Source organism: Rhinoderma darwinii, chromosome 5 (genome assembly GCF_050947455.1).
Source record: "Rhinoderma darwinii isolate aRhiDar2 chromosome 5, aRhiDar2.hap1, whole genome shotgun sequence".
In the NCBI taxonomy this organism is placed as follows: Eukaryota; Metazoa; Chordata; class Amphibia; order Anura; family Rhinodermatidae; genus Rhinoderma; species Rhinoderma darwinii.
Window position 1 is genome coordinate 319,260,650 of NC_134691.1, and position 24,639 is coordinate 319,285,288.

The 24,639-nt window shown below is 44.0% G+C and overlaps 1 protein-coding gene across 1 annotated transcript in view; it reads right to left on the reverse strand.

Annotated features, from left to right (window-relative positions):
• The window catches only part of KIAA1217 (KIAA1217 ortholog), a 534,607-nt gene extending 516,882 nt beyond the window's left edge, over positions 1-17,725 (reverse strand). The window contains exon 1 of the mRNA XM_075827545.1: positions 16,723-17,725. Coding sequence (XP_075683660.1) covers positions 16,723-16,795 — 73 coding nt within the window. The 5' untranslated portion in view covers positions 16,796-17,725. The remainder of the gene's footprint in view (positions 1-16,722) is intronic.
• Between the last annotated feature and the right edge of the window lie 6,914 nt (positions 17,726-24,639).

The following is a 24,639-nucleotide window of genomic DNA, read 5'->3' on the forward strand; positions in this document are numbered from 1 at the left end:
AAATTTTTTGTTAAGTTAATGTTTACCATAATTTTATAACAAGGGGAGCTCTGCGAATACTGACAAACCGTGCAAGCGGTGTGCCAGTGCTGTATCTCTCCCCTGTGCCATGTGTAAGGGATATAGAAACAAGTTGGTATATGGTAATTTGGGCTGCTTGGTACAGGACTATAGCTGGTCAAGCAGCTTGGGCTGCACAAATGGATTGGAGTTGCACAACGTTATTCTTCAGTTAGCTTTGTTTGCTATTGGACTGCAGCTGTCACACAATGGAGCTATAGAACAATTACAGTCACATGTCCATGTTACTCAGGACTAACAGGCATTACCTATTCACATTGGTAGAGTGATCGTTCTTAGTGCAGTACCCAAAGGGCCCACCCCCCCCCCCCCCATTCCCCTTGGTCAATTACAGCTCTACAGGCCATATACACTTTTGAAATGGTTTGGTTTCTTGTTTTATAGAAAATGTCTATCAGTGTGTGTGGTGCAACTTTGTAATTACATTTTATTTAAAAATATTCTTACCTTTTCAGATACAGCTACTTTGTATCCTGTATACAGAGCAGCTGTATCTAGTGCTGAGACCTGAATCCATCATTTCAGTAGGACTGACGGTTTCAGTGTCAGCTGCTCCTGCGTGTCACTGACACACAGGATACACCGGTTATCGATCACATCTAAGTTATTAACTTAGACGTGATTGGTAACAGAAAGTTGCACTAATCAAACTTTATTCAAAAAAATTCAAAGCTGTAGATAGCCCTTAACGTTTTTACAAAAAAAAAAAAAAAAAAGGTATCATGGCTACAGTGATTGGTAAGGAGCCTATGACCATTTAATGCCCAGATCTCATTCAGTCACACCCTGCCCAATATTTTGCTATTTGGTTATATTGAAATAACCGCATCCATTTAATACTAGTCTGTGGCCTTTTGACTATTGCTAATACTCCCCAACCATCATTCGTATTTATGTCCTTCCTAAAATAATCTCAAAAATTCAGACCACGCATCTCCTGCTGCAGGGATTATTAAAGTAATATTATTCTCTATATGGCTCTGTAGAGATCGTATCATCTTAGAGAAAGACAAGTTAGAGATCAAGAATGACAGTAAAGAGTGTGATTATATATATACACACACACACACACACACACTATAAATGTATATTTATAGAGACATAAAGGAAGTCTGGGATAACCTTAGCTAGAGCTCCATCTACTGAAGACTTTTTTGTTTTTGCTGTGATGTGAGCGGTGATTAATTTGAGATAAATTTCTAAGGCCAAAGTGGGAAATCAAACAAAATTATATAGACTACATAGCCATCAGGATGCAGAAACCGTGGTAAAAAAACCCCCCCAGAAAACGGTCGTAGAGGGCTTTATAAATTCCCCCCACTGTATCTATTGTTGGACATCGCATTCTATAACCAATGGCATGAATACAATGTTGGTTTTATTTATTTTTTTGCTATAACCTTCTGGGGAGGTTGCCCACTGGCCCACTGCCCAAAAGGTGTTTGACAGGGGTCGAGACTGGCGGACTGACACGATAGAGATGGCAGAAAGAATCTTAAGTGCGGACGAATTCTCTTGGAGAGACAAAATTCTTGAACGTTACACATGCAATAAGTCTCTTATTTAAGGCAACTTTGTACAATGGTTGGTGATGATGACTTTCCCCCTGTCCACCTAGAAGGCCCAGGGCCGCCATCAGGAATTTCAGGGCCCCCTACAGCTACATTTTCTGGGCCCCCCTACCGTGGAACCGCCTGTTAACGGTACTCCGTCCAGTACTATATCATGGTACCCAGGGCCGCCATCAGGGGGGGTATTATGGGTACTGATGTGAGAGGCCCGGCCAAACCTAATTGAAAGGGGGGCCCGGCAAACTGCCGCGACTTGCCTTTGGTAGAAAAAAAACAGGCCCCTGCAATGGAGCCCGTTTTTTTCACCAAAAGAATGTCATGAGCTGCGGGCCCCCCTTTCAATTAGGTTTGGCCGGGCCTCTCACATCAGTACCCCTAATACCCCCCTGATGGCGGCCCTGGGTAGCATGGGGGCCGTCAAACACCGCCGCCCGTGCGACCGATCACGCGCTCCCGCAAACTCCCAAGCATGCGCACCGGCGACCGCCTGGAACCGCGCACCGAATTTTGAGGCAGATTTTGACCTGCCCACACTATCTTGCCGCGTTTTTTGCCTGCGGCGATTGAGGACAGCAGACAGAAAACGCAGCGAAAAATGCATTTTCTGCCTCCCATTGATTTCGATGGGAGGTCAGAGGCAGAACCGCGGCAAGAAAGGACGTGCTGCTTTTTCTTTTTTCCGCGACTGGCTCCCATTGATTTCAGATTAAATCAATGGGAGGCGGTTTTGGAAGTTGTTTGGTGCTGATTCTGACGCAGTGTCCGAGTCAATATCAAGGCCCAAAAACTCTGAACTGGGCCTTATTGTTAGGGCTTATTCAGACGAACGTGTAATACATCCGTGCAACGCGCCTCGCACGGACCTATGTTACTCTATGGGGCCGTGCAGACTCAGTGATTTTCACGCGCCTCGCACGGACCTATGTTACTCTATGGGGCCGTGCAGACTGTCAGTGATTTTCACGCAGCTCGAGTCCGCTGCGTAAAACTCACGAGATGTCCGATATTTGTGCATTGTTCGCGCATCACGCACCCATTGAAGTCAATGGGTGCGTGAAAATCACGCCCAGCGCTTCCGCAGCCGTATAAACTATGAATGAAAACAGAAAAGCACCACGTGCTACAAACATACAAACAGAGTGTCATAATGATGGCGGCTGCGCGAAAATCACGCAACCGCGCATCATACGCTGCTGACACACGGAGCGGTTATGGACCTTTTGCAAGCGCAAAACGCCACGTTTTTGCGCGCGCAAAAAGCACACGCTTGTGTAAATCCGGCCTTAGGGTAGGAACACACTAGGCATGAACACTGCGGATTTTATGCAGCACATTTTATTGTGTAAAATCCGCAGCGTATCACAGTCGCAGCAGAGGGGATGAGATATGAACAAATCTCATCCACACGCTGCAAAAATAATGGACCTGCAGTGTGACTTTTTGGCTTTTTAAGTCGCATGTCAATGTATTCTGTGGAATCGCTGCTCCTCTGTTGTGGAAATGCTGCGGTTCTGCCGCAAAAATCACAAATGAGAAAAAAAAAAAAAGGCACTTTTTTAAATTTATAAAAAAGTTTAGACTTGCCCCGGCCGTAGTCCTGGTGACGCGATCCTCTATTCTTAGCGCAGCTCGGCCTCCTGTCATGACGTTTCATCCCATGTGACTGCTGCAGCGGTCACATGGTCTACAGCGTCATCCCAGGAGGCGGGGCTACGTTCAGAAGAGAGAGATGCGTCACTTAAACTACGGCCGGGGTAAGTCTAAACTTTTTTTTCCCTGCAGGATTCCCGCAGCGGACACGCCTCACGAAACCTGCGCCACTATTTGGTGCGGTTTTGCTGGCGGAATTCCCTGCGGCTCCCGGGATAAGCTGTGTAGTTTTACTCAGCATATCCGCCTAGCGTGTCCCTTATGATGTCGCTCCTGGAGCTGCTGCCGCTCTCTAAATAGGCAGTTGGTCCAGTAGAATTTGGAATTATTTTTTTTTGTGAACCAGCTTAAAAAAATACAAAACTTTTGTGTTAGGGCCTGTTCACATCACCGTTCGCTTCCGCTCCGGGGTTCCTTCTGAGGTTTCTGTCGGGTGAACCCCGCAACGGAAAGTGAAAGTGATAGCACAGCTTCCGTTTCCATCACCATTAGCGCAGTCGACTGCGCTATTAATTCCGTCCGAAAACCAGCCGGAATGGTGACGAACGAAAACCATTAGCGATGTTTCCGTCACCATTGAGATCAATGGTGACTGAAACGGAAGCTGTGCTGTCACTTTCACTTTCCGTTGCGGGGTTCACCCGACAGAAACCTCAAACGGAACCCCGGAGCGGTGGTTCGTCACCATTCCGGCTGGTTTTCGGACGGAATTAATAGCGCAGTCGACTGCGCTAATGGTGATGGAAACGGAAGCTGTGCTATCACTTTCACTTTCCATTGCGGGGTTCACCCGACAGAAACCTCAGACGGAACCCCGGAGCGGAAGCGAACAGTGATGTGAACAGGCCCTAACACAAAAGTTTTGTATTTTTTTAAGCTGGTTCACAAAAAAAAATAATTCCAAATTCTACTGGACCAACTGCCTATTTAGAGAGCGGCAGCAGCTCCAGGAGCGACATCATAAGGGACACACTAGGCGGATATGCTGAGTAAAACGACACAGCTTATCCCGGGAGCCGCAGGGAATTCTGCCAGCAAAACCGCACCAAATAGCGGCGCAGGTTTCGTGAGGCGTGTCCGCTGCGGGAATCCTGCAGGGAAAAAAAAGTTTAGACTTGCCCTGGCCGTAGTCCTGGTGACGCATCTCTCTCTTCTGAACGTAGCCCCGCCTCCTGGGATGACGCTGTAGACCATGTGACCGCTGCATCAGTCACATGGGATGAAACGTCATGACAGGAGGCGGGGCTGCGCTAAGAATAGAGGATCGCGTCACCAGGACTACGGCCGGGCAAGTCTAAACTTTATCAATTTAAAAAAGTACCTTTTTTTTCTTCTCTTGTGTGATTTTTGCGGCAGAACCGCAGCATTTCCGCAACAGAGGAGCAGCGATTCCACAGAATAAATTGACATGCGACTTAAAAAGCCAAAGCCACACTGCAGGTACATTTTTTTTGCAGCGTGTGAATGAGATTTGTTAAAATCTCATCCACTCTGCTGCGACTGTAATACGCTGCGGATTTTCCACAATAAAATGTGTTGCATAAAATCCGCAGTGTTCATGCCTAGTGTGTTCCTACCATAAGGCCGGATTTACACAAGCGTGTGCTTTTTGCACGCGCAAAAAACGTGGCGTTTTGCGCATGCAAAAGGTCCATAACAGCTCCGTGTGTCAGCAGCGTATGATGCGCGGCTGCGTGATTTTCGCGCAGCCGCCATCATTACGACACTCTGTTTGTATGTTTGTAGCACGTGGTGCTTTTCTAATTTCATTCATAGTTTATACGGCTGCGGAAGCGCTGGGCGGGATTTTCACGCACCCATTGACTTCAATGGGTGCGTGATGCGCGAACAATGCACAAATATTGGACATGTCGTGAGTTTTACGCAGCGGACACAAGGACACACGCTGCGTGAAAATCACTGACAGTCTGCACGGCCCCATAGAGTAACATAGGTCCGTGCGAGGCGCGTGAAAATCACGCGCGTTGCACGGACGTATTACACGTTCGTCTGAATAAGCCCTAACAATAAGGCCCAGTTCACAGAGTTTTTGGGCCTTGATATTGACTCGGACACTGCGTCAGAATCAGCACCAAACAACTTCCAAAACCGCCTCCCATTGATTTAATCTGAAATCAATGGCAGCCAGTCGCGGAAAAAAGAAAAAGCAGCACGTCCTTTCTTGCCGCGGTTCCGCCTCTGACCTCCCATCTAAATCAATGGGAGGCAGAAAATGCATTTTTCGCTGCGTTTTTTGTCTGCTGTCCTCAATCGCCGCGGGCAAAAAACGCAGCAAAAAAACGCGGCAAGATAGTGTGGGCAGGTCAAAATCTGCCTCAAAATTCTTTAAGGAATTTTGAGGCAGATTTTTTTTTGCCTGCAAAATACTGTGTGAACAGGGCCATACATAAACAACACTTTGAGATAATTTACTCACTGTCAGAAGAGCTGCTCCCACTCCAGTCCTCTTCCGGCGATGTCTTCCAGGGGAGGTCTTCGGTCCAGACGTCCAGTCCTTCACCTCCAGCCAGGTTCCAGGTAAGTTTTGTCCATGTGGGTCCGCGGCTGCGCGCGCTTCGTTCGCGGGTGCGCGGGCGGCCGGTCGCGGGTGCGCGCGTGGTCGATCGCGGGTGCGCGCGGTCTCCAGTGCGGGCGTTCGTGGATGCGCGCTCGCGAGTGCGCACGCGCGGGAGTTTCATTGTGCGCGCGATCGGGTGCGCGCGCGCGGGCGGACGGTTTGACGGCCCCCCATGACGAGGGGAGGGGGCCCGCAGCAGCAGCAGCAGCTCACGACATTCTTTTGGTGAAAAAAACGGGCCCCATTGCAGGGGCCCGTTTTTTCCTACCAAAAGAATGTCGAGGCAGTTGCCGGGCCCCCCTTTCAATTAGGTTTGGCCGGGCCCCTCACACCACTACCCCTAATACCCCCCTGATGGCGGCCCTGAGAAGGCCTGTTCACAGCGGCTCCTGCCCTGACTGGCAATCTGACTTTTGCCGGCCTCCACAGCTTCTGCCCCGCTTGGCAACACGGGAGCTTTCGCACCTGTCCTGCGATCAACAGCTCCCACCCTGTCCGGCAATCTGTCTTTTTTAGGCCTCCCCAGCGGCTCCCGTCTGGCGATCTGGCACTGCACACAACTTTTAGTCTCAAATTCCTAGGTGGCCTTAGTTGGTTTTCAATAGGGGAGGTCAAGTCTGTACTCCTCACCGGTGCAAATGCCCAAAAACTTGGCACCAATGCCCAACCCCCTTTAAACTCTTTTGGTGAGCCAGTATCACACCTTACCCGAGACCCACTACTACATGGTCACACTTGCACGTCTGAGGTTTCAGCCCTAGAGGAGTACGTACCTCTCACAAAATTGTGCCTGGAAATATCACTGCCCGGGGCCCAAAGCACCCTATGTGGAGCATGTCCCCTAGCAGCGTGGACAGTCCTTGGCCCAGCAGGGTGCCACCTAACTGACGGCAGGGTCATAACCAACCTATCTGTCCCCATTATCTCACGTTCCATGATATTCCAGACTGGCTATCTTATCAGGGACTATACTACAAATAAAACTCCTTACCCCTGGGGAAGTCATCACCACCTGTAAATAGAAAACACACACGCACACAATTAAGAGGTTTACAGTTTAACCCTGTAGGTTACCCCTCTTACAGGTTTACCATTTGTGTAATTTGCAGAAAGTGAGGAGCAAATTAATTTATGTGATTTCCGAATCTCTGAGTTAGTCTATGGGGTGGAGCTTGTAGAATTTTTCTTTGAGGCTTTTGGCCAATCAGGATCACTGTTGCTTAGCATCACATGACAGGACAGTCAGCTGTCATCATATAGAGCAGGGATGGGGAATGTCCAGCCCAAGATCATTTGGTCTGGCACGACCTCACTCAGACCACGTCATTCGCTACTTTGCTTCGTCCGCCCTTCTCCTGCTCCTAAATGTGAGTGAGCAGGGTGGACGGGGCCTAGCATGGCGGCGTTCTGAGTGAGGTTGAGGCGTATTGGCCCAAGAGTAGACCAGTCCGGTCACCTGACGTGTGGTCAGGTGACTGGACTGGTCCACTCCCGTCACAGAACACCCGGACCTCACTGACCGCCGTTGCCGCCGTGTCATTCCCTCCTTGGCTCCATCCGCCCTACTCACAGTTAGGAGCAGGAGGAGAGCGGCGGTCTGAGTGAGGCCAGTACACGCCGGCCTGGGAATGGACCAGTCCAGTCACCTGACGTGAGGTCAGGTAACTGAACTAGTCCACTCCCGAGCCGGCACGTACTGACCTCCTCACTCAGACCGCTTCATCCTCATTCACTAGTAGTGAATGACAGTACTTGGCTCCATCTGCTCTCCTCTGCACCCAAAATGTAGAAATTTAGCTGTAGTGAAGACATAGGAACTGTCCTAATTGCATGAAGTGAGATCAGGTGACTTAAAGGTGTTATTTTTTCATCAAGGACATTTATGATATATCCACAGGATATGTCAAATGTCAGACAGATGCGGGTCCCAGATCTATCTCTAGAACGGGGCCCCATAAACCTCTTTCTACTGCTCTGTGTTACGGCTGACGCATCTGACTTTTGACCATGAAGAACAAAACAGCGTAGCTTGCCGAGCTACGCTGTTTTCTTCTTCATGGTCAGAAATCAGCGTGAGCACAAAAAGCTAGAATGGGGTTTAGGGGGCCCCATTCTAGAGACCGGTGCAGGACCCGCATCTATCTGACATTTGTGACATATCCATTGGATATGTCATAAATGTCCCTGATGGGAAAACACGAAGGGTCTGTGGACCCACTGGGCCGTACCGCCTTGGCGGTAAGGCAGCTGGCCAACAGGGAGCAGGTGAGAGTCTATAGTTCTATAGGTACCTGTGGCAGCTCAGACAGCTGCAGGGCAGGCTCGGCTGGGACTAGGCAGCAGGTAGACGTCAGGCGAGGTGAAGCAGGTCAGATGTGGATGCAGCACGGCACGACTTTGGCACAGCTCAGTGCTAGACCGGAAATGTATTAAATGCTAGGAACTGGAACAGGTAATAGAACTAGGGGGCTGGACCCCAATTATAGTCCAGGGTACTCACGGGTCAAAGTTCATCAACGAGGTCCGGTGCGCGCACGCTCGTGCCCGCTATTAAAGGGATCCGGCTGAGGTGAGTGGACGTGAGCGCAGGTGCCTCCTGAGGAGGAGGCTGGGTACGGCGCTTGCCGAATCGTGGCTGCGGCTGTCAGGGGGAGGTTGGAGCTGACAGCCCGCAGCCACGGACATTACACGCTGTAAGTAAGTCAGAAGGGGTGAGTTAATTAAATGTTTGACCAACTATAGCAGGCTCATTTTTAAGTTGATAATTTTGTATGGCACGCGAATGATGTTACAAACATCCAAATGGCCGTGGCATAAAAACAGGTTCCCCACCCCTAATATAATGCATTCTAGAAGGATGGACAGGACTTAACCTTTCATAAATAGTCATGAGCTGCTGCACTCCAGGACGAATCACAGTGTAAGTTATATGAAGAAAATAAGCCCTTGCCTAGAGCAGAATATATTTATTATACCTTATTATCTGGAGGGCAGATGTAAGATGAGAACATGCCTGGTGGAAGGACTTCTAATAATCATGTCTAATTCCTTCTTATTGTAATATTGCAAAACTTCTTTATTCATTTCAGCGCTGACATTTTTCTTTGCAGTCAGAATAAATCCTATGAGAAGGGAGACGTTGAGACTGCCTTTACCACACGTGGCGATGCTGCAAATGTTACTGCTTTTATTAAAACTAAGCTATTAGAACTGTAGGACAAGATATTCACGGAGATCTGCTACATCCATGTGGAATTTAAATCCTGCTCGAGCTCTGCAAATTAAGACAGGGGTGTACAGAAAAATCATAGGGCATAGAACTCAGAATGGGAACCCCATTGGGGTTCCAAAAAGGTGTGCTGATTAATCTCAATGTATCTTCATAGTTGTCAGATCAGTGTTTTACACACATAGACCTGAAAATTCCCAGCTTTTTTTTTTCACAGCCAAACAGTTAAAGGGAATATGTCGCTAGAAATTTTTTTATTTATTTTTTAGTTAAACAATCATTATTTGAGTGATTATACATTTTAAATTTTTTTAATTTCTTGACAAGTCAGGAAATATTATAAATTAGATTCTAATTTATAACATTTCCATGTGCTGGGCACTAGAGGGAGCACTTCCCAAAATTGCAGCATGGTCAATGTCGTAAAGCAACCTCATTGCTTTATGCTGCAAATTTGGGGTAGACAGACTCGCTCTAGTGTCCTCAAACAATCCCCCCTCCCTTATTCTGGCTAGTGGCAGGAGAAGGAGGGGGTTGAATCTTCAAACCTCCTACACTGTGTGCTGCCATTTTCTGAGCGAATGCACAGTGTAGGAGGATTAGATACAGTGCTAAGCAGACAGTATCACACGAACATAATACACACATCAGATACACGAACATACATGTACATAATACACACATCACATACACAAACATAACTTACCTGCTCCTGCCGCCTCCGCTCCTATTCCTTGCGCCTTCGCTTCCTTGAACATATTGCCGGAAGCCGCGGCCGAAAGTCGTCATCTGACTGTCCGGCAGCAGCTTCCGGTCCACATGAAAATGGCGCCGGATTTTGCTCTGCTAAAGAGCCTTGTCTTGGTCTGTGTGGGAACAGCGCATGCGCCATTCCCACACAGACGGCGTACACTGTAGTGAATGGAACGGCTCCCGTTCGCATTCTCTATGTGGTTGTATGTGCCGTATACCATCTCTGTATGTCGTTAATCGACACATACAGAAATGAAAAAAAAAATGGCAGCCCCCATAGAGAAGTAAAAGTAAGAAAAAACTAAAAAGTAGAACACAAGAAAATAAAATGTATTTTAATATCACACTAAAAGCAATATTATAAAAAAAAGTTAAAATTAACTCCGACTGCTATATAAAAAGATATATTCAGAAATTAATCTAAGACATTTACTTTAAATTCTCATTCAAATGACCTTAAATGGTACGATTAGTTCTACAACAATAGTATACTGTAGATCTCAACAAAAATAGAGCAACCTAATCGCAAATATAGGATTCTTCCTGAGCAGACCCAACTAATGATTTCCAATCCAGAAGGTCCCAATTATATATTTGCTCTAGAGCAAGCTGGATATATCACACCGTGTCCGACGCTTTGATTCTGTTGTTTTTAAATCATTAAAAGGAAGGAAACAGAAATGACAACAAAATATGTCATTATTTCTCATGTCATAATCCTGATTGCAAGACGGCTCTCGAGAACATAAGTGCTCTTTAACAAAACGACAAATGCTACTATTTTTTTCCTTCCATCAAACCATGAGCTGCATTAAACATAAAACGGACAGTATAAATCTCTGCCGTGCTCAATAATTAAATCATTATGATGTGATAGAACAGGAATAATGATGTTGTATGGTCCAATGTTCAGATGTAAAGACAGCCAGAACACAGAGCGCTATGTAGAGGGTGAGAGGGCAGTATTCATCTCCGCAGCCAAACACAATTACAAACAAGCAGGAGCTGTCAGCCTGAAATCTCAAGTGCCAATCTCTGTGTGCGCATCCATTCCTTTACTTCTGATGGTAATCTATCTCATGTGGTGCAGCAAGGATACAAGGAGTAGCCAAAACGCCACTCGAAGAAGATAAAAATACAAATCATCTGCAAATATCAGTCCTTGAGTAGTCCTCTTCTGTCAAGTTGGTAAAAACTCCAGTCATCTGTTATGTCGGGTTCTGGGAAAGCTGGGCGACCACCAATGTGGAAAGCACAACGGCTCTCATACAGGGTATGTTCACACACACAATTAGAAACGGCTGAAAATTACTAAGCGGTTTTCAAGGGAAAACCGCCTCTGATTTTCAGCCATTCTTGAAGCAGAGAACGTTTTTTGAGGCTTTTTTTTTTAACCGAATTTATGAGATGTTTTTCAATTGACCCTAAAACAGCTCCAAAAATATCTCAAGAAGGGACATGCTCTTTTTTTACACGGCGTCTTTTAGTTCAAATGTTGTTTTTTTCCATTGATTTCAATGAGAAGCTGTTCGTCTGCATTTCTCTAGCGTTTTTGCAAGGCGTATATTGAGGCATTTACGCCCCGAAATACGCCTGAAAAAACTGCGTGTGAACATACCCACAGGGTTTCAACAACCTTTCTAAACTCTGGAATGGACAAACCTGACTAGTTATGAAATGGAACATCCCATCTCCTCCCCTACTTTATCATTGTATAACTAGGCAGCTCAGAACCCTAGGAAAGCTGGATGACGTTCTTTGTGGGAGCTGTAGTAGTAATGACTATAACCCAAGTTAGGGTCTCCTTACACGGCCCGACATGGGCCATGTAAACGAGCGCCGTTCAATGAGACAGCTCGTAGATCGCTGCTAGTTTGCTCTTTTCCCAAGAAGCAATGCATAGGTGTGAGTGATTGTTACTACGATCACTCGTCCCCATACATTTTCATCATGTCGGCTGCACATCGCCCAGTTTGCACAGGAAAATGTGCTGCCAACAACAATATTTTTGGCTGCATAATTGATACGAACAGCTGATGAACGAATTTGAATTTGCTCGTTCATCGGCTGATCGTTGCCTGGTTTACACAGGACAAAGATCGGGTACGAGCGTTCATATGACTTTGGTCATGCTGGGAGTGCTTGCAATACTCAGATAAGGATCAAGATTCGCCAATCAGATCACGTCAAGGAGTGGTCTGGTTTAGAAAACCCATTTTTAAAACTCCTAATAAGGAAATTCTTGGTTTATAATGGGGGCCCTCCATTCAGAATCCTCATCTCATAGAGACAGACACTATATGTAGCTTCTTTCCAACGTCTCTCTCACCTGGCTTGTTCGTGCATTACATAGACAATTCATTGAATTCAATTAGCACTGTGTAATGCTTGATTTCAACAGAGGTGGCGCTTCAGGGAAATTGAACTCCTCCTGACAGATTCCTGCAGATTAGAGCTCATCGCTGGGGTCGATGTAGCGAGAAGACGAAACAGGTCTAGCGAATTTCTACATGCAGTGTTTTAATTGATGAGTGATTTTAAGAAAACTTGTGTAACATTAAAAAGTGTGATTATTTCTACAATCAAATTCCAAACAGTCCTTTCTTCTTTCGTATCATCAGACCCTTCTAACAAAAAAGGAAATGTCCAAAGCACACAGACGCCTTCTAAGACTCCATAGGTTTCAACATAACTGGATATACAACCTTATGGTAGATCTTGGGAGAGGGTCATTATTATGTTCTGGGGGTCAATCTGTGATCTTTTAAGACAGAATATCAGGACAGTTCACCAGTACAAACTCCACAAATCAGAACAAGATCAGAGATAGGACCTTGGGGTATATATTGCAAAGTTAGAGGACAAATCCTTTTAACATTTTTTGTGAGATTTTGTATAAAAAAAAAAAAAAGAGAAATGTAGAAGATAATTCTGGGTGAAATGGCAAATACAGCTTTGACCACAGTTTTTATTGCAAAATCCCCACACCAAGAATTTAGCAATGGTCAGTGAATCCTCTGACCAATTGATGGTATGGCAATTATGTCCTGCCCTTGGCCCCTGCTCCAGGACCATAGGAACAAACAAGACTTGCTCCTTCCTGAGTCACTGAGCAACAGAATACGGATTTCACTGGACCCAGCATGATGAGTTTGTTTGCAGAGTCCCGTAGAAGGCGCTAAGGAAAGTCTTGGAGACTCACCTAGGGATTGTAGACTAAATAGGTACCCTGACCAGTCAGGATCCCCCGTAAGTCAATGCCAGGAATGGAAGGGCAGTAAATATTTGGATGGATGAAGGGATGAATGGATGGATAGTAAAACTAAAGTACTAGAGCATCTTGACAAAAAGACTATTTAAAAGTAAACATTACTTTTAAATATTGCTTATATCTTTCTCCCACCCTTAACTTACTTACCCCTACTCCTTAAAGGGAATCTTCACCTTTTTTACACCATGTCGTGTTTAGGTTCATCATTCTGAGCCGATTAATTTCTTAATATATTTTAACTTTATATTTATATTTTTTATTCAAATGATTAAATTCTGCCACCACTAGAGGGAGCTTAGGAGCTTACTGTATACAGCGTAAATATTTAGTTCCATATAAATAAGATCGTAATCTGCCTCTAGTGGTGGCAGACTGTTATTTATCTCTATGGCTATTTAAGGGATTTGGAGCTCTCTGGCAAAAACAGAGCTCTGTCTATAAAATATATATTTAGAAGTTATTCAAACACAGAATTTTCAATTTATTAATAAAAAAAAACTCACTTTAAAAGGGTTCTCTACTTTCGACAATGCCTACTCATTACGAGGGTCCTTTGACAATAAGCTGATCAGTGTCCTTCTGCTGGAACCTCTAGCGATCAGATATAAACTGCGGAGAAACCTGGCAGTAAGTGTTCAACTTTCCTGCAGTGCCTCCACAGGGGAAATTAAACATTAAACAGAGCCCCCTTATATCAAGGGGATGTCACAGCAGGACATGTCCTCCGGGGTGAGAGACGCTCTTTGTAACGCTTTCCACTCCTGTCTAGGGCTGGGTTCACACGACCATGTTACGTCCGTAATGGACGGAACGTATTTCGGCCGGAAAACCCGGACCGAACACACTGCAGGGAGCCGGGCTCCTAGCATCATACTTAGGTACGATGCTAGGAGTCCCTGCCTCGCTGCAGGACAACTGTCCCGTACTGTAATCATGTTTTCAAACTTCAATAAATGCTACACTGTACCCATAAGAAGTGTGATACTGGAGAAGATATCCATATAGTATAAGCCACTTAACTGAGTGGGTGAAATATTGTCCTATAGATGTGCTCATTGCTCAATCAACAAAACAAACTGCGAACAGCAAGCCGCCAGATGGCTGGATTCTCTCACAAATTGTCACATACAATACATGAATACACCATACATAACCACCCAGCATATTCTTGGTGGTGTTCCACGTACGTAAAACAAAAAACAGGGTTCCTCCTTTTTGCAGGGCTTTTTAAAGGCTAGAACAACCTCTGGGACCAATTTTGTTTCCCTAGCACACCTTAAATTAAAAAAATAGGCAACTTTGCAATAGGTCTTAATTAAAAATGTCCTGTCGTTTTGTGTCTACAGCCTCTATGCAGTCCTAAGTGTATCCATGGAAACAGACTACAAACAAACCCTGTGTACTCTCATCCGGCAGTCATGCCTTTCATATGTCCCCTACTTCTTAAAAAGTCGCCAAATGTATATAAGTAAAGAGGAGGGTACAGATGGGAGGGCGTATGACTGCAACATCAAACTGGGTTTGTTTGTAGTCTGTTACCATGGAAATTATATATTTAATTTATTTATTTTTTTAAATAATTTTAGATGTCTTGACACAATAAATGAAACTTTTGTTGAAATGAGACAGAGCCCTTAATGTTTCCGGAGATCTAACAGGACCTGACTGGTCATACATTGCCGGGTGGTCATTGAAAAAAATATATTATATATAAAAATATAAAATATATTCAACATTTATCACCTCTCTGCAGGATAGGTAATAAGTATCTGATCAGTAGGGTTCCGACCCCTGGAACCCCATCAATCCCGAGAACGGGCTTACTTATACACTCTATCTCTGGCAGCCCCACAGAAAGTGAATGGATTGCTGTGGATAGGTAATAAATATTGATTGTGGGAAAGCCCCTTTAGGCCCTGTTCACACAGAGTTTTTTGAAGCGGAAACCGCGCCGCAAAACGCCTCCCATTGATTTCAATAGGATTTGGACAAGTTTTTTTACCGCGAGTAAAAAAAACGCGTCGCGGTAAAAAGAAGCGTCATGACCCATCTTGAGGCGGTTTCCGCCTCCAAAACCCCATTTCAATCAGTCAGATAGAGGAAAAAAAACGCTTTTTGAAGGAGGAATTTTCCTCCTGCAAAAAACTCAGTGTGAACATAGCCTTAGAGAACCTCCAGGGATACAGCTCAAGAAAAAACACTAACAAAACTATGCTACTAGTTTCACAAATATGTGATTATTTGTAGAAACAAGTGCCAGGCGGTCTTAACGCTGCTGGTCAAGTCCCTTGTAATGAAAAAGTGTCCCTGGAAAAATGAATATGCAGCAATCAACCCGATAAGGAAGACCCTATACCGTAGCCTTGCCATGGATAACCCTAGAAAACCCTTTCCTCCCAGAACTGCACTGTTGCCTTTCCCTATATGAAGATGTATCTCACGGTTTATATGATTGATACAATATTGGAGTATTTCCTCTATATTGATGTTACTTCTATTTTATGTCTATGTATCTAGGAAAAACTTTTTCATGAAGTACCATTACATTTTGAACTAGTGATATCTTATCTATACATTGTAGGAACTTTTTTTGGTGTGATAAGTTAACAATACAACTCACTTATTTTGTAGCATGCCAAATAAAAGATTTTCCTGTATATGTTACTATTCATGTACAATGATAGAAATACAAAGACATATACAAATGTATTGAGCTTTTTGCATTAAAATAATAGCTTATTTACTGCATTGGTTTTGAAAAGAAAAATCTTCCGTTTTGTTTTAGATTTTACAAACCATTAAATCATATGAATGGTAAAACATAAAAGATACATATCTGTGATAGGAAGAACACATGGGTATAGCAACTGTTTACACTTGTATGTATAAATAGTAGATGTATCACTGCCATTTATTATTATATAGAAAGAATAAAGAATGATACATTATCCTTTAAAACTAACTTCAACCTTAAAGTCTCACATCCTATACAAAAGTGCCAATATCTATTGCTTCAAACCACTTATATATAGCAGAGCTGAATTTGTCATTTGGCACAACTTATTTTGACATCAGCAGAATCTTAGGTTATCGGTGTGGGTTTTTTTTTTTAATAAGACTTCAAGGCAGGTAAACAAATCCTAAAGAATTCTCTTTAATTTGAAGTAGAAACAAACATATACTTCATAACATGTATCTGTAATTAACCCATTGTAAAGTCTACAGTGTTTCATAATAAAGCCGGAGTTAAGCTCTGGATGATCGGTATAAAGATAAAAAGTTTCCATTCTCACTTTAATATGAAGTATTGAGAGAGGTAGAAAAATTCAAGCTAAATCTGATAAGCAGTGGCCACTCTAGCCACAATCTGCAGAACACACACCAGGAGGATTAGAAGACAAGGTAATCTCCAGAAGTCACACGCTGCACTTAATAATTGAAAATTCTGGAGCACGCTAAGGATTGTGGTGGACATTAAAACAAGCTGAGAAGCTATAGACCCTGCCATGAGTGTTCCCTGCAACATTTTGCCCCATATTTGCAACAAATTATTGCATCCTAAAGCCATGAAAAAGTTTTACACACTTACTGGGCAGCTTGAGGCTTCCTGTTCTCTGAAGTCCTGGGGACACGTTGAAGAACTGGACTCTATGTGTAGCCATTCCAATGTGTATCTCCTAAAGGTCAGGTCCCAGTGGAGATGTCCTACCTGTAGTCTCAGGTCCTTTTTCTTAATAGTTGGCTAATGTCCTCTGCAAAAACTGGACATGCAGGTCAGTAGAAGCAATTATTGTCAAGCTATACGAGGTCAGTTGGTAACCCTAAGGGTAGTCCTTTCTTAGTTAGCTCTATGCAGGTTAATAAGATGAACCCCTATTACAAAGGCTGGTTGAGGTTCTTACATGAAGAAGGTCGTTGTTTAGAAAGATAGTCCCAGGATCAGAGTAGTTCTTACTTGTAGGGTCTGTATCTGGAGACTTCTCTGCAAACTTAGGTCTTTGGTGGATGATCCACTTGTGGCTGAAGTTTGTACCGACTGGGTAAATCCCTTCCAAACAGCAGCCAGTTCCTAGTTCACCTACAGACTTGCAGAATGAGGTGAGACCTTGCAGGCTGGAAGCCTTGTGAGATGCCTTCAGACTGATGTCAGGTCCTTGCAGAGTGAGCTTGGGCAGTCTCCGGTGCTTCTTTCCTGCACACCTGTCCCTAGTACATGTAATCTCAATAGCCTGAAGCAAGTCCTTGGTAGTGTGCCCTCACAGACTGGCATATGCCAGTGACTGGAGATGAGGGGATGGGTCACCCCTATTCTTATGCAGCCTTTGTTTCCCAGCAGGGTGGCTCTGTGTTCAGCTTGTGCTCCAGCTCTGCGGGTTCTTTCTGTTGGAGTTGCAATTTTCTGTGCATGACAGGACTGCAGCACAAACAGCAGCTGCTCTCCCTCCTCTCTTCCTTCCTTGCAACGACTTTCAATTCACCTGGATGGAGAGGGAGAATCAGTGCTGCTCTAGGTGGGCATGCATCTGACTGAGGGGCGTGTTGGCATCTCTGTAGATCAGGCAGCCAGAGCAGAAGATCCATGCACCCAGTGATTGATGAAAGAAGATCAGGGCTTGCATTTACAGCCACCCTTCAGAAGAACACTGTTCTACCCTCAGCTAACATGACTGCAGTCATTACGTCATCTCTTTGCCCAACAATTCCAGGGTGGCACTCAAAGGGTGGCTAAGGTTTTGCATGGCAGAAATTCACTGAAATAAAAAATATTTCCTTATAACTCTCACTTTTTCTTTACTTAAAAAGTTGTAACTATGAGAATTGCTGCATGAAGACACCACAATAGACTCTAATGACATATTTGTAGACATGTGGAGGTAGTTTATACATACAGCTGACAGCTGGTATATTGCGATGTGATAATAGTGCTATAATTGCCAGTTCTTGATTTCCAGTGACAGAGAAACCTGGAAGATGTCCCCCTCCCCTCCATGATGACTAAATCTTGTCCTATATTGCTTTTCTCAGTTGCAATATCTTGGATTACTTGTATGAGGATTTACCATTGCTGCAATATATTAAAGCCGGCCATAGACACAATGATTTTATAACTGATTAAGTCAATATTTAACAACTGTGAAGATAACAGCCAATCAGATGCAATAAATATTTATTGCACATGTATACATTGTTTACTGTTGTGACGAGTCATGACAGTTTAGCGCTATGTAACGAGTTCTAACAACGCATCGCTACTTTTATCAGGAAACCAGCAGAATCCTTGCTTTAGCCATGAACGGAGAAGAAAAAATGATGTAATAGTACAAGAGAAATCAAATATTTACTAGGGTTTATACAGAATTAAAAAAAAAAATGTGTGTACTTTCTTCCACAAACACGCCACACCTACTGTATACATGTGTTGTGTCTGGTATTTCAGCTCAGCTCAATGGAAGTAAAAGCAATTGAGATGCAATACCACACACAACCTGAGGATAGGTGTGGCACTGTTTTTGGGAAAAAAGCAAATACATGAGCATATTATAGTTCTGTATCTGAGACATATACTTACAGCCAAGGATGGAATCGGATCCTATCCTGTAAGATCAGGAAAACCTTACTTAAAAAAGGCTTTGGTGGCTGTAACATGCTACTCTGCACAAAGAATTATATATTAAGTATGGCTTCCTATTAATTGTTGTTAATGGGGAGTCGTTTTTTGTTTTTTTTAAATATACTGTAGGCTATTACAGCAGTTATTCAGGGTGGTGCAGGTTCTTTTAAAGGTGCAGTCACGTGGTGGATTTGCCTTGTATTTCGACAACGTAGAAATATGCTGGAGAAGACTGGACAATGTCCAATAGGAAAAATATTCCACAGACAGATTTCTTAATTTCGTGCGTTACGGAATATTTTTCCCATATACTTACATTGTAAAGTTTTAGCAGTGTATTTTTATGCTGTGGAAAAAGAAGGCAAATACGCCACAAATGACTGCACCATAACCCCTTCCTCTCCAGAGATCTCTACTTAGGGGAAACTTTGTGATCAAATAAATGAACTCCATTATAATAAGGTGCTCACCAGGAATTATCCTTAAAGCTTATTCATTGTACGGTGAAACATTCTGCAACGCTCTTATATAATTTGTGTTTAAATGCCTAACATTTTTAAGATCCCTGCCTCCTGTCAATGAATGGGCACATTCTTGTTTGTTTTTAGTTTATGGAGCCATACTGTACCTCCAATGTCATAGTGAGGCAGAGGTTTTTTTTCTGTTAGATAGGATGCCACGTCCAATCTGATGTCATATTACAGAGATATTCTTCCCTTGAAGCCCCCTGTGCCATTCCCTTGTGCCAAAACTCGATCCAAATTTTGATTAAAGGGGTTTTCCACTTTCTGAAAACTGATGACCTATCCACCGGATAGGTCATCAGTATATGAGCGGTAGGTGTCCAACACTTGGATCCCGCACCGATCCGGCACTATGGCTGCCTCCGGGCGTCGGACGATGTTGCCGGAAAAAGATGGCTCCGGTCAAAGAATAGCGGCCGAGCTGCAGTATTCAAGTGAATAGGAGCAGAGCTACAGTTCCGACGAACGGCCATTATGCAGTGGTCAGAGCCATCTGCTTCTGGCTCCAACTACTGCATCCCATTCAAAACATCTGGGTCCGGATGTCGGACAGGCACCGATCATATACTGATGACCTATCCGGTGGAAAGGTCATCAGTTTTCAGAAAGTGGACAACCCCATTAAGGTTTCATTCAGACAGGTTTGATGCGTCCGCATTTTAAAGTCCATATTACAGAGTCAAGACCCAGACCCCCCACGGTTCAAGTTTTGCTGTCTGAATGAGGCCTTAAAAAGACATGTGGGAGAGTGGACCTTCTGATTTTTATGTGCAAAAGGCATAAAATGACTGTATTGTGTCTACAGATGTGCCCTCTCCTGCTTTCTCTCTTAGGCACCAATGGGCACGACAGAACGCGTTGGTGTCTATCGCTTTAATAGACAAAATAGCGCAGCATGCTGCGCTGTATTGTGTGGCATTTTCCGCCGGATTTGCGCAGATTTCAACAGAGCCTTGATCCAACAAAACCCGAGATGTAGGGCATGAGATGTTAAAAAAAGATGTATATCTCCGACAGATGCCTTTGGCGGATTCCATCCGTCAGCCGTCGCTCATAGAATCCGATGTTAAAAAAATGCTTATGTCAAAGCCATCCAGCAAAAAAAACAAAAACATATATGTTAAAGGTATCAATTTTTTAACATGGGGGTCTATGGGGAATGAATGACATCGATCAGTGGTATACATTGTCCATCTATCGTCCATAGATTCCCATGTTAAAAAAAGTTTATGATTAGCGCATACATTTTTTTTTTTACTGGATAGCACGAGATCAATTGGTATCATGACTACTTGTAAAACTTAAAGCAATTCAAATACAAGTAAGGCCTCATTTACACGAGCGTCTGCGTTTTGCGTGCGGAAAAGGCACTTAACAGCTCTGTGTGTCAGCCCTGTATGATGTGCGGCTGCGTGCTTTTCGCGCAGCCGCCATCATGATGACACTCCGTTTAGACGTTTGTCAACAGAAAAGCATGTGGTGCTTTTCTGTTTGCAAACATACTTTTGACTGCTGTTGCGCGAATTACGCGCATCCCACGGAAGTGCTTCCGTGTGGTGCGCGTGATTTTCACACACCCATTGACTTCAATGGGTGCGTGATGCACGAAAAACGCACAAATATAGGACATGTCGTGAGTCTTTTTCAGCGGACTCACCCTGAGCAAAACTCACGGACTGTCTGTATGCCCCCATAGACTAATATAGGTGCGTACGACACGCGTGAAAAGCACACGCGTCGCACGCACGTATATCACGCTCGTGTAAACGAGCCCTAAGGGTGAACACGACTGTGTGGTACTGAGAGCACACGGACTACTAGGGGCCATTTAGATGGTGCAGTTAAGATGCAAATCTGAATACCGCAGGCGTTTTTAATGTGATTTGGTGTGCGTTTTTTTTTATGCAGTTGCCATTTCTACCGTTGTGGAAACCTGTTGCAGTCTTCTTGCCATTTTCAAGTGCCATTACCAAGCGCTCGCTCTCATTCTAGAAGATCCTCTCGTTGCTGTTCCTTGGGATTCATCCCCGGCTCGTATCACTCCTTTATTCAGTCGCTCAGCTGCTAATGTCCTTTTAATCTGAGTTCAAGGCCTGACACTACTTAATCATCAGCTGAATAATTAAGTCTGGGCAGAGCTTGATTAGACAGTCACACTGAATTAATTAATCACTGGACAGAAGTAATGTGCTCACTGTGGATACGAGGATTATACAGAAGTGACCCCCAATATTAAGCTGCAGGTTTCAGAATGTGGACAGGCTTATTATGCAAGTTGGAGTTTTCATTAAAGTTATCTTCACACGTGACCGAGTCATTGCAGATATTTCTCTGACTGTCCCAATCATCTGTACTCGGTTTCCAGTGATCCTTGAACATGCTGCAGAAACAACCCCATATAGGCTTTGTTCACATCTGCGCCAGTGTCCCGTTCTGGCATTCCGTCTGAGCTTTCGGTCGGAACGGGACCCTGACTAACACAAACGGAAACCAAAGGTTTCCATTTCCATTACCATTGATTTCAATGGTGACGGATCCGGTGCCAATGGTTTCCGTTTGTCTCCGTCGTGCAGGGGTTCTGTCGTTTTGACGGAATGAATAGCGCAGTCGACTACGCTATTAATTCCGTCAAAACGACGGAATCCTTACAACTGAGACAAACGGAAACCATTGGGACCAGATCCGTCACCATTGAAATCAATGGTGATGGAAATGGAAACTTTTGGTTTCCGTTTGTGTCAGTCAGGGTCCCGTTCCGTCGGAAAGCTCCGACAGGATATCGCAGAAATTTCAGCAACAAATCTGCTACATGTGAATTTACACTAATAATGTAATATTTCAGTGCAGAGGGAGCTATAATTGGCAAATTAAGTTGCAGGTAAAGTAAAACGCAAGGTATTTTGATTTTCGTCCTGCAGCAAAGAAATTCTTCTCTATGCCTTAAAAATAAAATAAAAAATGTAAATAAATTATCTCCTTTATTGTCCTGTGAACTCCCTCAATATTCAGCGGTCTGACAAATGCTGGGTTTGAATATGTGACAACTTCTAATGGTCGCCATTATTGCACTCATAGGGGTTGTCACCCAGCCTTTCACTCGTACTAAATGTCACATAAATCTACATTCTTATGCAAAGTTATATCTCTTCATTGCTCCCTGTCTCCTAATGTTCTTCTGGTGTGTTACGTTTTACACACTCTATACTGTGTCCTTATTCCCTGACACCGTGGATGCGTCTAAACATGCCAGAAAAGGCGTAAGTTCCTGGGCAGGGGCATTACTAGACTCTGAAAACACCTGGGGCACCTATGGGCATGATTTTAAAGGGAAGTGAGAGTTCGTGTTTGCCGTTACACAAATGACAATGTGGTATTGCGCCGAACGCCAAATTCTTCTCCCCATTGGTATGTGACTGCAAAAGCATACTAATCCATTTACATGATAAATTCCTCTAAATTAAACACTCATATAGTGACCGCATAATACCACTAAACTAGAAAGATAACGCAACAGTAACTGAATAATACCTTTGCACCATAACTATATATTATCACCACATAGGGATTGAATAACACACATCCACATTAGTAATTTTTTAAAAGTATATGTTTGTTAACAGAGAAGACCCTGACGGATGATTCCATGGATCTTATTCATTTCTATAGGACTAACATGCAAAAATACAAAGCAAGCAATAGAAAACAAACTACAAAAAAACAGCAGTTTGGATGCCCCCTAATATCTCTATAACAAGACCAGATATAACCACCATAAAGTAACCAAATAATACCATCATACCATGACCGATTATACCCCATACCATGACCGATTATACCCCATACCATGACCGAATATACCCCATACCATGACCGATTATACCCCATACCATGACCGATTATACCCCATACCATGACCGAATATACCCCATACCATGACCGATTATACCCCATACCATGACCGAATATACCCCATACCATGACCGATTATACCCCATACCATGACCGATAATACCCCATACCATGACCGATAATACCCAATACTATGACCTAACCGAATATTACTCCCATAGCCTGACCAATTTTCATCCCCATATCATGATTGATTCGTAGACACACATGATGACTTATTATTACCCTATACCATGGCTATTACACCCACACTTTGACTGATTATTACCCCACACTGTAACCCATACCATCACCTTTTTATACCCCCATATCATGACTGATTATTATTCCCATGCCATGACCAATTATAATATGACCAATTTTATAACCATAACATGACTGAATAATACCCTCTTACAATTTCTCAATAATACCCTCACACTATGACTGATTATTATGCCCATACAGTAACTAATCATTGCCCTCCTACAATGACCAATTACCATCATACACCATAAAAGTGTATACAGTACTGACCAGACACAGTCGGAGGTAGAATAAACCACTACACCTAGTGACTTCTCTGATTGTAGCCCAGACCGCCATGCAAGCTTCTCCTGGCCATGACAATTCTCTGCAGAGTTTGCCACTCAGCATTTGTCCTTCTCTGTCAGCCATGTGCCCCATCAGTCATGTGCCCCCTCTAAGACATGCCCCCCTCTGCCTGCCATGTCTACCCAGGGCCGTCCTTTGGGCGGGGCAAGCAGGTCCAGCATTTGTCGCCGTTGCCATCATCACTCCATATATTTACCCTCCCCACTTCTGTCGGGTCCTCTTCACCTCCAGGTGCAGCTCAGGTTCCTGACGGCGGTCATCGTTAGGATGTTGCACGCTAAATGGCAACAGGAGCCAGTGCTGCGTGCGAAGCTGAAGAGGACTCGGCTCAAAAGTTGGGAGTGTAAGTATATTATGTCCTGTGGACCCTGTATCTAAGCCTATCATGTGTGATACTCTCTGCTGGGGCCCTGTATATAACACCATCACATGTGATACTGTCAGCTGGGGTCTGTATCTAAACCTATTATGTGTGATACTTTCTTCCGGGACACTGTATCTAAGCCTACCATGTGGAATACTGTCTGCTGGGGTCTGTATCTAAGTCTATCATGTGTGATACTGTCTGCTGGGGTCTGTATCTAAGCCTATCATGTGTGATACTGTCTGCTGGGGCCCTGTATTTAAGCCTATAATGTGTGATACTGTCTGCTTGGGCCCTGTATCTAAGCCTATCATGTGTGATACTGTATGTTGGGGCCATGTATCTAAGCCTATCATGTGTGGTACTGTCTTCTGGGACCCCTCATCAAAGCCTATCATGTGGAATACTGTCTGCTGGGGTCTGTATCTAAGTCTATCATGTGTGATACTGTCTGCTGGGGTCTGTATATAAGCCTACAATGTGTGATTCTGTCTGCTAGTATTT